At 40.7% G+C, this 14,468-nt stretch overlaps 1 protein-coding gene across 1 annotated transcript; it reads right to left on the bottom strand.

The window, feature by feature from the left end:
• Positions 1 to 4,478: 4,478 nt before the first annotated feature.
• Positions 4,479 to 7,125, bottom strand: CXCL11 (C-X-C motif chemokine ligand 11). Its single transcript, XM_027854627.1, has 4 exons — positions 7,049 to 7,125; positions 5,615 to 5,741; positions 5,447 to 5,519; positions 4,479 to 5,328 (listed from the first exon to the last, which is right to left on the bottom strand). Exons 1-4 carry the CDS (start codon positions 7,107 to 7,109, stop codon positions 5,305 to 5,307), a joined length of 285 nt encoding a protein of 94 aa, XP_027710428.1. The 5' UTR covers positions 7,110 to 7,125; the 3' UTR covers positions 4,479 to 5,304.
• Between the last annotated feature and the right edge of the window lie 7,343 nt (positions 7,126 to 14,468).

Consider the following 14,468-nt stretch of genomic DNA (forward strand, 5'->3'; position numbering starts at 1 on the left):
TAGATTATTTTGTGGTCACCTTCTAACAAGCCTTTCTGCCTCTAGCATCACAGAATTTCAGGGCTATAATTGGCCCCAAGGGAGAGTTGCACAAAACAGAGCATTTCTTTCCTGAAGTTGAAAGAAGTACTTTGAAAGCCTAATGTAGGTGTTAGTACTTCCACACAGCCTTCCTTAATCTTTTCTGGACAAATGGGTCTCTTGTGTCTTTTTTTCAGAGACTTTGCTTGTCCTTCATAGCACTCTTCCTGGACATCTTTTACATTATTTTTTTTAGTGTTCTTGTCCTTCCTGTCATTAAATGTAAATTCCTTGAGAGCATGATCTGTGTCCTATCTCCTGTTGTTGTTGTTCAGTGATGTCCTATTCTGTGACTCCATTTGGGATTTTCTTGGCAAAGATACTGGAGTGGTTTACCATTTCCTTCTCCAGCTCATTTTACAGATGAGGAAACTGAGGCAAATAGGATTAAATGACTTGCCTAGGGTCACACAGCTAGTGTCTGAGGTCGGTATTGAACTCAGGTCTTCTTGACTCTAGGCTTGTTGCTCTAACCACTACCCCACCTAGCTGCCCAAATCTGCTTCTGTACCCAGCATCAAACATAATGTCTTGATTTGAATTCTTTGGTGTAATCCTGTTAATACTAAAGTCAATATCTTAACTATTCAGATGTTTACCTGTTTATTTGAAATATTTAAGTGAATCTATAATCTCTCATAAAAGTCAGTACTCCTTCCAAAATTTCAGATTGCAACCTATTCAGTCCTCATCTCGTGAAATTTTTGTGCCTTTCTTCCTATACATCTTCCACAGAGAATCTGCCTGATAAGCTGGTGGGCCAGTGAATCAACTAGCATTTACTAAGTGCCTACTTTTTGCCAGGTATTGTTCTGAGTGCTAAAAATACAAAGAAAGGCAAAAGATCGAAAACTCTTCATCATGCCCCTGGAAATGGAAGATCTGTAATTCATACTTTCAAAGTTACCTCAGTCCCCCTGTAATCTCTCCCTCTGATTAGATGTCTCTTCCCAGAACCTCCCTTTAAGGAGAGTGCCCAGCCAGCCATCTCTTCATTTCTTACCAGGCTGCAAATCTGGACTCCTCCAAAATCCCCCTCACTGGGTACCTTCCTCCTCCCTACCTATCCCCATTACAATATAATCTCCTTGAAGGAAGAGACTTTCTTTTTATTTGTATTTGTATTCCCAGAATTTATTATAGTGCCTGGTATGTAGTAAGTGCTTAATAAATGTTTATTGACTTGACTCATCGACAGTCCAATAGAAGAAACAACAGGCAAACAACTGTGCACAGACAAGGTATAGATAGGATAAGCTGGAGGTAATTAACAGAAGGAAGGAACTAGCATTAAGGGGGATGCAGAAAGGCTTCTTGCAGAAGGTGGAACTTTAGCTTAGGCTTGAAGGAAGCCGTGGAATCTAGGAAGCAGAGAGGAGGAGAGAGAGGCCGGGCTATAGGGGACAGCAAGTGAAAGTGCCTGTCTTAGGGAGATTGATTGTCTAGTGTGAGTAACAGCAAGGAGGCCAGCGTCATTGGACTGCAGAGTTTGAGGGTTAGGAGGATGGGGAAGGTGGGAAAGTTATGGAGGGCTTCAAAAGCCAGACAGGATTATATGCTTGATACTGAAGGCAACAGGAGCCCCTGGAGGGAGTTTATTTAACAGGGTGGTAACATGGTCAGACTTGCATTTTAGGAGGATCAGTTTGGCAATTGAGCGAAGGGATGGACTAGTGGGGATAAGAATTGGGACAGAAAGACCAAGCAGCTGGCTATTGCAGTAGGCCAGGCATGAGGAGCCTTCACTAGGGCTGTAGCATTGTCAGAGGAGAGCATAGACAAGAGGTGTTGTAAAGGTAGAAACAAGATTGAACAACCGATTGAATACAGGGAGTAAGAGTGAAGAGTTGAGCCACCCAGATTTCGAGCTCTGGTGATGGGTGCTGCCCATGGGCAGAGATGTGAGACTGGAAGTCACTAGAAAGGTTAGGGCTGGCCAAATCAATCTGATGGAAATTTGTATAGAGATATTAGTTGAATCCATGGGAACTGATGAGATCACTGAGTGAAATAATATAGAGGGAGAAGAGGTTGCAGGACAGAGCCTTGGGGCACATTTGTAGTTAATGGAACTGACCTGGATGAGGAGGGGGAGGAAGGGAACAATATTTATTCAGTGCCTGCTGTGTGTCAGACATTGTACCAAGTGCTTTACAATATTCATTTGACCCTCTCAGCAGTCCTGTGAAGTAGGTGCTATTATTATTCCCATTTTATTGTTAAGGAAACTGAGGCAGAAGATAAATGACTTGTTAACTGTCACACAGCTAGCAAGTGTCTGAAGTTGGATTTGAACTCAGATCTTCCTGACTTCAAGCTCAGCACTTTAATCATTGTGCCAGCCAATGACTGGAGACTGAGAAGGAGCAGGAGAGAGCAGTGTCCTGAAAACCTCGAGAGAAGAGAATTGAGAAGAGGACAGTTAGCGTCACAGGGTGCAGAGGAAGGAGGAAGTCTGAGAAAAGCCATTTAGATCTGGTGATTCAGAGGGCCTTCTTCACTTTAGAGAGAGCAATTCCATTTCATTGAGGAGGCCAGAAGCCAGACTGCAGAGAGTTAAGGAGTGGAGGCATGAAGATGGCCTTCTCAGGAGGTTTAGCTAGAAAAGGGAAGAGAGATATGGGATAGTAGCTGTCAGGGATGGGTGGATTAAGTGAGGGATTCTGAGCATGGGGGAGACACGGATCCATTCGTAGCTAGTAGGGAAGCAGCAGGAAGACAGGAAGAAATGTTAAGTGAGATTGGGCATGTTAGAGGGAGCAGTCTGCTGGAGAAGATGAGAGAATGGGGTCACTCTTGCAGGTAGAGGGGTAAAGGAGGCAAAGAAGCAAAGGAGGAGAGAGAGGCAAAAGGTATCTTAGTGAGATGAAATGAGGAGGGGGGAGAAGAGGATGCTCTCAGGGAAATATGAAGCAGAATTCTCAGCTGAGAAGGGTTGGGGGTAGGAGAGCTATGGGAGATTTGAGGTGGAATGGAAAAATTTGGAAGAGCCATTGTGGTGAATGGGGAGGTTAGTCAGGGAAGGGTAAAATGGTTTCCTCACCATAGTGAGGGCCCAGCTGACATTATTTGACATAAATTTGTAGTGGACCCAGATGGCACAGTTTTGTGATTTTCTCCTCCATTCAGCAATGCATGAATAAGAGCAAAGGCATCAGATGGTGGCAGTAGTCCAGTGCTGAGGCTTGGCAAGGCCAGATCTTTAGTAGGATAATTGGATAAGAGTCTCAAGAATAGAGGACAGTGTAGGGTTAAACTGATTCATCAAGGGATCCAGAAGGGGAAGAGAAGAGAATGTAGCCACTGCAGAATGATGTCATGGGAAAGAACTGAGGGATAGAGAGACGGGAGGTCATGGTGAGGGTGAAGAACAGGGTTTGGGATTGCACGGCAAAGGGAGAAGTAGAATTATAACAGATTGTGATCAGAGGAATTTCAGAGTTCATGAACATAGAAGTGGTGCATTTGTGAGTAACGGTGATATCAAGGATGTGACCATCTCTGTGTAGCTGAGGCAGTGTGCAGGAAGAGGTCATGGGAAATGAGTAAGTTGAGAAACTAGGAGGTTAAGGTGTTTGAGAAAGTATAAATATAAATGTTAAAATCCCCTAGTATAAGGGGAGCGTTAGGGAAGAGAATAAGGCTGTGAGCCAGGCAGTGGGACTCACTGAGAAGGGAAGGAATGTTTGGAGACAGGTAGACAGCAGCTGCCAGAATTGTGATTGGCTGAGAACTATGGATTGTCTGAATTCCAAATGAAGAGAGGTTTTTCAATGATGCTGGTAGAGAGAGAACCTGACAGTAAATGGCATTGGGAGTCAGGGGAATTCTGACTTTCCAACCTACCCAGTGAGTGTAGGAGTGGTGGAGGAGAGAGCCAGGCATCAATGAGTGCAGGAAGATGGAAGGGGTGAGAAAGGAAAATGTTGAAGATAGAAGTAAGTTTGGAGCAGGCTTTCCAGAAGGCCCACTGGAAGATGTGGTTAGCTTTCGAGGGGGACGGTGGTGGGGGTGGACAAATTCGAGGTACCAGTGTGGCACTCAGGGTGTCCGTTTGTTATCTCTCATTCCCACTATATGACTAGCCCACCTTCTTCCCTAGTCATTCATGTTCTCAATAATGTCTTACGCTCCAGTCTGGGTGCACAAGTCATCACTGGTAATATGTTGCAGTCACTCATCCCCACTGGATTTCTTTGTCATCAGTCAGTACATGTGCCATAAGCTCCAAAGTGAAATTGTTGCAGTAATCCTAAACGTTTGGGAATGAAGCCAGTTATTTCCATTCTTAGGTTTTAGGTTTAGGTATCTCTGATTTTTAGCCTAAGAAACTGAGATATGATCAGGCTAAAAGACTTAAACATTTTTCTCAGGTAAAAAAAATGAAAATGCAAAGATGATTGCTCAGAGCTGATTTATTTTCCAGTACATTTCTTTAGCATTCAAAATTATTCTCATTTTAAGCATGTCTACAGTAGTTCTATTTATCATTTCCAAAAGTAGAAAAAAACTAAAATGTACATTTCAGTGAAAAAAATAAGTGAACCTATTCCCTTGAGTCGCTATTAGAGCTGCCACTTTAAGTTGGCACATCTCAGCTCTTCTCCTTTTCCCTAGTTCTTAATTTCCTCTTACAATGGCACTTAACAAGCTAATTCTTTGTTATAACAGCACAATGAACAATACAAATTCTTCGCTCACTAACTATTAAGGTGCGTTTTTTTATCCAAAAGATAAAACATGCTTTGTGTGTAAAATCATTCATTACTGGGATAATTTCCTATAGCATTTATGAATTTGGATCTATCGTATTTTGACTAATAGTAAATATTGTTAGTAATATAAGTTGATGTCTCTGATACAACTCCTGATGGTAACATGAGACGCTGTATAACCAAAACAAGAGACTCGGTCAGTTAAGAAAGGAAAGTAGCTTTTCACAAACACTGTGCCCCACCTGTAGACAGCAGAGCTCCTTGCAGGTTCTTGGGCGAGACCACCTGGCTGAGCTAGTTCACGGATGGATGAGGCCAAAACAGGGGAAGAGGTTGTCTAGACCGGAGGGTGGGTTGTAGGATCATTGGTCTAGACCTGTGAAGAACCAGCAAGGCCATTTCCTCCAGTGCCCTATCATTCTTAGAGTGGGTGGTGAGTGGTTTAGTCGTCATGAAAAGACTTAATCAAAGTTTTGGAGTCCTTTATGGTACTTTATGATCTTCCTTTTTAAGAATTCTTTTTTATAATTTTCTGTAAAACAAAGAGTTATCTGTTAATGTTATCCTTCTTTCCAAAGTATTGATGTGACTTTAAATGTTTGACAGAAAAGGAGAAAAAGAAAACTAGCAACAATATCCTTGTGGCCTACCTTCAGGATAAGCTTTCCTTGTTTGGATTCTGGATTCAAGCATGTTTGGGCCAAACCGCTTTTCAGGGTGATACTATTAACAGAGAATCAAAAAGAGCCTTTATCAAATTTCTGAAATAAAACTGAATAAGTACCATTGTCTTCATCATCATCAAGTCAGTTACTTACATTATTTCTTTTTTGTCACAACTCCCACTTGGAAAAAATATAGAGACCTTTTTAATGTTTGCTGGATTTACTGACTGCACTGTAGAGCTTCTACAAAGGCACCGGCTCCCCCGGAACATTAGGAAACCTGGAAGAGATAGAAGGTATTAATTAGTAATACTGGCAGTTATAATACTCTATATCATGTTAATTTTGTTCATATGTAAACTGTTTTCATTGGTGAAAAGAAAACAATTGACTATGCAACACAGTAATAGTGTTTATTTTGAAAGAAGGGCTTACGTCAGATTAATGTAAGTTTTAATTTCAAACTTAAGCAAAACCTTAAGGAAAAAGATTTGGCGAAGTGGTGTAGAGGAAACTTATGTGGTGCCCTATATTATGGTGGGAAACATCTAATTATTTCCCTTTTAAGAATTAACATACTTACCTAACAAACTGGCAAAGATGATAAAAGGTAGGAATAATCTATATTGGAGGGAATGTGGGAAAACTAATGCATTACTGGTGTATCTATGAATTAGTCCAACCATTCTGGAAAGCATTTTGGGATTATACACCTAATAGATGTGTACCCTAAGGCAGAGAATACACTGCCAGGCATCTATCCAAAGGGAGATCACTAATAAAAAGAAAGACTCCATATATATAAAACACTTATAGCAGCACTTTTTATGATAGCAAAGACGTAAACTGAAGAATGACCAAACAAATCGTGGTATATGAATATAAAAGAATCTGGCCTGTGATATAAGAAATCAATACGATGATTAATGAGAAGCCTGGAGTAATCTCCATGAGCTGATGTATATGAAGCAAGCAGAACCAGTAAAACAGCATATCCATACAATGACAGTCAATAAGAGTGGAAAGAAGAAACATCACAAAACAATAAAAAATGGATATTGCGAAATCACGAAGAACAAAGAATTTTTAAAACCTAAACTTAGTTAAGATTTTGGCTCTGTAATTTACTGCTCGATCTAGAAGAGGCATCTTGGTAGGCATTGAAAAGCTTCCTCAGCTTTTCAGGTAGAGAACCTGGGTTCACATTACAGTTCTGCCACTTGTTTTCTATATAGTCTCACCTATTGTTGTGATCAAAAATGTTTTCTACCAGATAATGTTATTGCCTCCAAATTTAAACTTGCTGAATTAAAACAGCTGCTGTTAGCACTTGCCTGATTTCATAACGTGCAAAAAAGGTTTTGTCAGGGACAGCTGCTTTCTAAAGCCATGGATACTTGTATCATTTTGTGCCAAAGGTGTAGTGTTTGCTAATACTTATTACAAAAAGGTACTAGATTTTGAGCTGGTGCTTTAGAATGAAAGAAGAAAAGGTTAAGATTTGAATCAACTGATAAGAGAATGAGGACAGTTAAAGGTGAAGGAAGTATTCTTGGGCCTAACCAGTAAAAAAAAGTTCTACTATACCGTGAGCAGCAGTAGAAGAGAGGAGTATGGCTAAAAGGATAACCAGAACCTTCGGACTCATGTTTGTTGATGCTGCTGGATCCGAGGAATGGTGAACTGGGAAAAAAGTTTTGAACTGTCATATATAAGTTCTACATACCTGTGCTGTAGCATGTGACAATGGGAATTTCCCTTGAGTCATTCCCCATAAGGCTTTAACTTCCATTTTTTTATTCCTGTAAATGATTACTTTTACAAGATGTGCTTTTGTTATTATTTTGCTAAAGTGAACATAAATATTTTCTTTTATTATTTTGAGAAATTATGAGTGGCTTCAAGCTTATTTCAACATTTTCATTTCATCTTTGAATTTTTGTTGATTTGAATTTTTTTGTTTATTTTTGCTTGAGTTACTGTTTATTGTTTAAAAATAAAAGAGCATTGTTCCTTCCTGTTTGGACCAGTTCTTTAAATTGCCTTCTTTATGCGCAAATCCAATCTGATTCAATAAGTGCTTATTAAGCACTTACTGTGTGCTGGGAACCCTGCAAAGCACTGTAATCCACAGCCCTTAAGAGGCTCGATACAAAATACACCATGTAGCCTACAGTGTTGGTAGTGGTGCTGCTGCGCTGTTGGGCTAGCAGGGGCTTTGTTGTGCCTGTTCACTCCTCCACACACCCCCCACTGTGGGTCAGGCCACTCCTTTAGAGCCCTCTCAGGCATGACTCTTTCTCCAACCAATCCTCTGGACCCAGAAAAGTGGTTTCCTTTTCAACCTGGCATAGGAAGCCCATGGGAAGGGCACCTCCAAGGCATCACCTCTCCTGGCAGCACAGCCCATTCCTTCCCCCTCAGCCAGAGATGCTGCTTAGTTTGTTGAAGGGCTTGACTCTAAGTTTCTCCCCCTGTTCTGGAAACTTAAAAAATATAAATCAGTCATTCTGTTCCTACAGCTCAAGCTTCTCTTAGCTAGAGAATTTCTCTGGTGAACTATAAGCCAGTTGTAAAATTGATTTCTCCCTTGTGACTGATCTCCCTTACACACTACCCCCCATTGTTTCTCTTGGATGCATTTGCCCAAGAACAGAGTTGGAGCAAATGTAATGGTCAACCACATCTGTTATACTTAAAAGGTGAAATGAAACTGAAAGCGGACAGAGAAATGGAGATTCTAAGAAGTCTCAGTATGGAGTAGAAAGAGAAGGACCACGGAGAAAAGAAGGGAATGAGACTGTGCAGGCATGCCTCCCGGCCTGACAGTCTGTGCATCTCACTGTCCCAGCTCAGCTGCCGTTTGTTAGCAGTTGTTCTCCGTGGTTTCTTCTCTGTTGGGTTTCTACCATTCCATTTGGAGGGGCTGCTTCCGGGAGCGCACCCTTCTCCACTTCTCTCATGCCTTCCTACTCTCTCTACTCTATGGAAGCTCCTGGCCTCCTCCTCCTCCCTCAGGATGGGACTGGCTGGCTTATCAGGAGTCAGGCTGTGGCAGACCAGCTCAGGCCATTTCTTCAGGGGATTGAGAATGGAAGAATGGTTCAGGCTTTCTGCCAGAATCATCATCAGGGCTTCTTTTCCATCACCCTAATCTCCTTTGTAATACCAAGGCTGCGCTACATTTAGAAACTTTGTAGCCTTTTGCAAAATTGGCCACATTTTATTTGACATTTCCGTTTGCACAGCATAGTATCAAAATAAGCACCAGCATGTAACAGAACAAAGTGGTCGTCTTAGGGTACCCTGAACAGTAAATTTACATTAGTAGTATAAGTAACAGACATGGTAATGTGCAAGAGCGTCACTTGACAGGCTCCTTCAGTGACTACAGGTCTAATCTACATGCAAGCCATTACTTGCACATGTCACAGCAGGACATTGATGGCCATAGAACCCAGGTCAACATGAATGAGAACAAAGCAATTACATCAGGTAGCCTACAAAACAACAAGCATGCATAAACAGCAGTGTATATGCACATGAACATAGGTGCATAGCTAACAAATGTAGCAATGGTGTATACATGACTAGCACAGAAATAATCATGAAAAAATTATCAAACAAACGTCCTCAGAATTCACAAGTACTTAGCATGTGTCAGTCAACATGTGCAATTTTTCTGACACAACCCTTTTGGTCATCCTACCTATCTCACTTCTCCTAGTCTCCTTTGCTGGTTCTTTGAATTGTTCAGGTTGCACCCACTAATCATAGATGACTCTTCAGGACTCTGTCCTGGGCTTCTCCCTCTGTACTATTTCTCTTTATGATCTTATTAGCTCCCATGGATTCAAAAATCATCTCTATGCTGATGATTCTTTTTTTGGGGGGGGGTGAGGCAATTGAGGTTGAGTGACTTGCCCAGGGTCATGCAGCTAGTAAGTGTCAAGTGTTTGGTTTGAGGCCGGATTTAAATTCAGGTCCTCCTGACTTCAGGGCCAGTGCTCTATCCACTGCGCCGCCTAGCTGCCCCTATGCTGATGATTCTTAAATTGACCTATCCAGTCTTAGCCTCTCTGATGACCTCTCTCATCTCCAATTACCTATTGGACATCTCAGACATCTTCAACTGAATGTCTTGTAGATGTCTTCAACTGAACATATCCAAAACTGAACTAATTCTCTTTCCTCCCAAATCCACCTCTCAGCCTAACTTCCCTATTCCTATTGAGAGCACTACCATCATCGCAGTCACGCAGACTTAACCCGGATGTCATCTTCAACTCTACACTCTCTTACTACCCCCTTATATCCAATCTGTGTCCATTGCCTGTTGATTTTATCTTCATCATATATATCATATAGCTCGCCTTCTCTGACACTGTCACCATCCTGGTGCAGGCCCTTATCACCTCATACCTGAAGTACTACAATAAATTACTGGTGGGGTCTCATGGCCACAAGTTCTCCCCTCTCCAGTCCATCCTCCACTCAGACTCCAAAGTTATTTTCCTAAAGCATAGGTCTGACCATTTCACCCCTCCCTCTGTACTAAGTAAACTCTAGTGACTCTATCACTTCCAGGATCAAATACAAAATCCTCTTTTTGGTGTTCAAAAGCCCTTCATAACCTGGCCCCCTCAACCTACCTTTTCGGTTTCCTCACACCTTCCACCTCACTTCCCCATCATGTACCGTGCCATCAGATGACACTGACCTCATTGCTGTTTCTTGAACAACTTGCAGCATGGTGGTCTGCCATGCCTGGAATGTTTTTCTTCCCCTTCTTCACCTCCTAGTTTCCTTCAAGTCCCAGCTAAAATCCTATCTCCTATAGGAAGCGTTTCCAGATTCCCTTTAATTCCAGTGCCTTTTCTCTGTTGGTTATTTCAAATTTATCCTGTATATATTCTTAGTCAATTAAAAAAAATAAACATTGATTAAGATCCTGCTATGCTCCAAATACTGTGCCAAGCACTAGGGATATAAATAACACAAAGATGATTCCTGATTGTAAGGAGCTTACAAACTATTGGAGGAAGCCACTTACCCCCCCAAAAAAAAGCTGTAAAGAGGGAGAAAGGGTACTAGATGGGGTTGGTGCAGGGACCTGATGTTTGAGGAACATCAAAGCTGAAGCATTCTCCAGAACAATGAGTTTATCCTGTAAGAAGCATGACATTCAAAAGACCAAGCTGAGCAGCCGATGGAAAATGGACTTGGTCTTATTCAGACCCAGTTGTCTGCAGTGTTGCGACTCCTTGGGAGCAGGGATCGTCCTTGGCCTTTCTTTGTTTCCTCAGTGCCTGGCACAGTGATCTGAGGTTGGTTAGCCATACATTACATGGATAAACATTGGTATCATCATCTGACTACACGTTTAATTAGTCTTCAGTTTCCCCTGTAGTAGCCAAGTTAAACTGGTCACTGGTCAGATAGACCAGCTGTCTCATGACCTGCTAAATCTCTCCGCCTGGGTGTTTGAGCTGCTTAATGGTTTCAGATAATCATAGTCCTCATCAGAATCAGTCCTTTATTCCTAAAATTGAACTTGTAGAAGGTTTAAATAGAACTATTACTACACACTGTGGTATAGAAGAAAAAAAATTAATACTATACATTTTAGACATAAACTTTCCACAATTTTTATTGTTTTAATATGATTCTATAAACCAAGCATTTCTAGCTTAGAAAAATATTCAAAACTGGTATAGTCTCCCCATGCCCTCAGACATCTCTACTCAAAACATTTTGTTTATAGAAATCTTGAACAAGGAAAAGATCATAATATGTTAAAATATAGTTTTGGGTTAATGTTCCAGAACAATAGTTACACTCAGTTTCTTCTCCGACCACTTTCCTCAAAGAATGAAAGGGCATTCTTTCAGTCAGTACCAAGGGATTACTATGTGCTAAGCATTTTGCTAAGCACTGGAGATACAAAGTAAGACCATTGCATTCCTTTCTGAGTGAAAGAAGAGGGCACTTCCCTTACAGGCCAGTATCGATTCAGAGAATGGGGAAGCAAAGATCTAAATAAGACAAAAGATGCTCTCTGTTTAAACTCTGGTTTCCTCTCTTAATCTGTTTCCATTTAAGTAAGGCCTTTTGTTCTCAAACTCTAACCAACTTTTCTAAGAGGATAATTCTGGGAATCATCTTTAGACTAGAGAAATATTATTTCTTAGTATTTCTAGAGGACAAGAAATGAATATTTTTAATTTGCTTCCATTTCTCTATATCAAAGGATTATCTTTATGTCCATGGAGTTGTTATATCTATATTTTTACGCAGGAAAGGTACTGCCTCTAAATTCTACATTTTCTCCCATCTAAACCTGGCTGTTGGGTTTCTTCCAATGCACCAAGATTTCATTTGGAATGTCACCTTCTGAGCCATTGCCTGGATTAGAAATTCATTGCACAACTGATAGGTGGTCTCATTAATTTAGAGTCTGCTCAGGCAAGCGCCCATCAGTGTCTATCTGCTCATCAAGGAGGCCAACTAAGTCACCTATGACTGCAATAAATTGTCTTTCTAGGAGCCTAGCCAGTCTCTGGGGCTCTTTTGTAAGAAACAAGTTGCCTAGTTTAGTGAAAGTGGGTGTGATCCACTGATCTGCTAATTTATTTGTCTGTCCCAGGAACACCAAACTTTTTTAGCAAAACCTTATCTCTTTATTGAAGATTTTGATAACAAATTCGGGCGTCATATTACTATTTGCTTCTCTCACAACACTTCTGACATAAAGTTGTAGCGAAGCAGTCAGCTTCTTTCATCCTCTCTCACAGCCAAGAATTGCACTAGCTGTGAGTATCTAGTCTAAATCCTTAGAGACTCCAAAGCATGAGTTAATAGATAGGTGTGCCTCTCACTCAGATATCAATGGGCGTTGTGTAAAAGCTGTGCCATAATTCCTGCTGAGTTTACATTCTGGTCAATATGTGAACATTCCTTAGGAATGCCTTGTGTTGACCCTACTGAGTTTTTGTTCCAGTCTCAGCGTCCGTTACATCTTCAGCTCGGAGTGGCTGAAGCGCTCAGGCTGCGTTGTCCGGTGTGCTGAGATGTAGTGGTAGACTTCTTGATGCCAGCCAAAGCTGACGTCTCGAGAATGGTGCTTGCAGACTGTCTGCTTTGATCCAGATGGATCCTGGCAGGAAGTTCACATACTGAGAAATATTTCTCCCAAAACCCTGGAACTTTTTGTTTTTTTGATTGGATATGCTGGGTGCATGACCATTTGAAATGGTCCATAACCACCAAGAGAGGGTTTATGCTCTATTCTTCTTCTGGAAATAGAAAGTCGATGTAGACAAGTTCCAAGGGTTTAATAAATTACACATTAATGGGTAATCTCGTCTCTGAGAAAGAAACATCTCATATTGCATACAAAGGTAAGTTCAAAATGGGTACATGATTTAGACATAAAAGGTGATAACATAAGCAAATTAGGGGAATGTGGAAAAAGTTACCCATCAGATTGATGAGTAGAAAAAGAGATCCTGCCCAAAAAAGAGATGGGTTCGTGGGAGGTAAAATGAATAATCTTGATAACATAAAACTAAAAAAGTTTTTGTACAAACACATCAAGAAAAAGGAAGAAGACCTTATGCACAAAAAGGTTTGTGTCAGCTCTTTTTTGTGATGACAAAGAATTGGAAACTGTGGGGGATGCTCGTCAATTGAGGAATGACTGAACAAGTTATAGTATGTAATAGTAATAACTAGCATTTATATAATACTATGTGCCAGGTGCTTTTTATTTATGATCTCATTCAGTCTTCACAAGAACCCTGGGAGGTAGGTGCTATTATTAACCCCATTTTTCAGATGGCAAAACTGACACAAACAGAAGTTAAACAATTGCCCAGAGTCATACAGCTAGTAAGTGCCCAAGACTGAATTTGAATTCAGGTCCTCCCTGACTCAGGGCCCAGAGCTCTATCCACTGTGCTACCTAGCTGCTGTGATGGAATGCTACTGTGCTGTAAGAAATGATGAAAGGGATGGTTTCAGAAAAACCTGGGAGAGACATATGAATTGATGCAAAGTGAAATGAACAGAACCAGGAGAACAGTGTACCAAGTAGCAGCAATATTGTAAATATAATCAAAAGTGAAAGACTTGGTATCTGAGCAGTACAGTGATCTACCACAGTTCCGAAGGACCCATGATGAAAAATGCGATTTACCTTCAGATAAGAGAATTGATTGACTTTGTTTGCAGATTGAAACATATTTTTTCTCTTTATTTTTCTTGTTTGTTTTTTTTTTTAAATGTAGCTAATGTGGAAATGTTGGTCATGGTGATTTATGTATCCTCTATATCTGTATATTCATACCTTACATACACATAAATTTTACCTAGGGATGTGGCTGTGTTTACCTTTCCCTGCTGATATGTATTTATGTATAAATGTGCACATAAATAAAATGGTAATAAATATCATCAAAAGCAGCCAAACTTGTTCATATGATGATGAAGAAAACATTTTAAGATGGGTTTGATTTTTTTTTGAGAAATTTGTTGGAAAACAATGCACATGTTTAAGATAGAACCAGAGATGTGAAAAACCACCAAGTTCTATATCTTAATTGAATTGACTCTCTTCTTGATTTCTGTAAGAGTGGGTTGTAAAAAACATCTTCAACAACATGATGAATGTTAAATCATTTTTCTCACAACAAAAGCAACTTTGTGCGTGGCCCTCAGTTGACTGCTTAGAAAATGGCTGTAATGGAAAACCGCCAGGTCAATCTGGACGCTCATGTTAATATTCTAGGTTTTGAATAATAGTGCTTTTTGTTAAGAGACAAAAACATATGAGAGACCGTTACAAACTAGCAAGTTGGGAAACAACCCCTCAAAGAAGCTTGATTCAGCCAGAAAAGTGAAAACGTTAGAGTAGCCCTGAAGTCCAACTCTGTTATGGGAGAGGGGAGAAGGGCTGGAGAGAGGGCAGAGTAGGTGAGACTTTTATTTCAGGGCTAGCGGGAAGGAA

This window comes from Vombatus ursinus, unplaced genomic scaffold (assembly GCF_900497805.2).
Source record: "Vombatus ursinus unplaced genomic scaffold, bare-nosed wombat genome assembly UNPS02010461.1, whole genome shotgun sequence".
Lineage (NCBI taxonomy): Eukaryota > Metazoa > Chordata > Mammalia > Diprotodontia > Vombatidae > Vombatus > Vombatus ursinus.

Excerpts from the sequence above, each read along its gene's own strand:
- CXCL11 (XM_027854627.1), bottom strand. The coding sequence starts at position 7,109 with ATGAGTCCGAAGGTTCTGGTTATCCTTTTAGCCATACTCCTCTCTTCT. Across the intron at positions 5,742-7,048 it reads CTCTTCTACTGCTGCTCACG|GTTTCCTAATGTTCCGGGGG; the intron begins GTATAGTAGAAC and ends TATCTCTTCCAG. Across the intron at positions 5,520-5,614 it reads TGTGACAAAAAAGAAATAAT|TATCACCCTGAAAAGCGGTT; the intron begins GTAAGTAACTGA and ends CTCTGTTAATAG.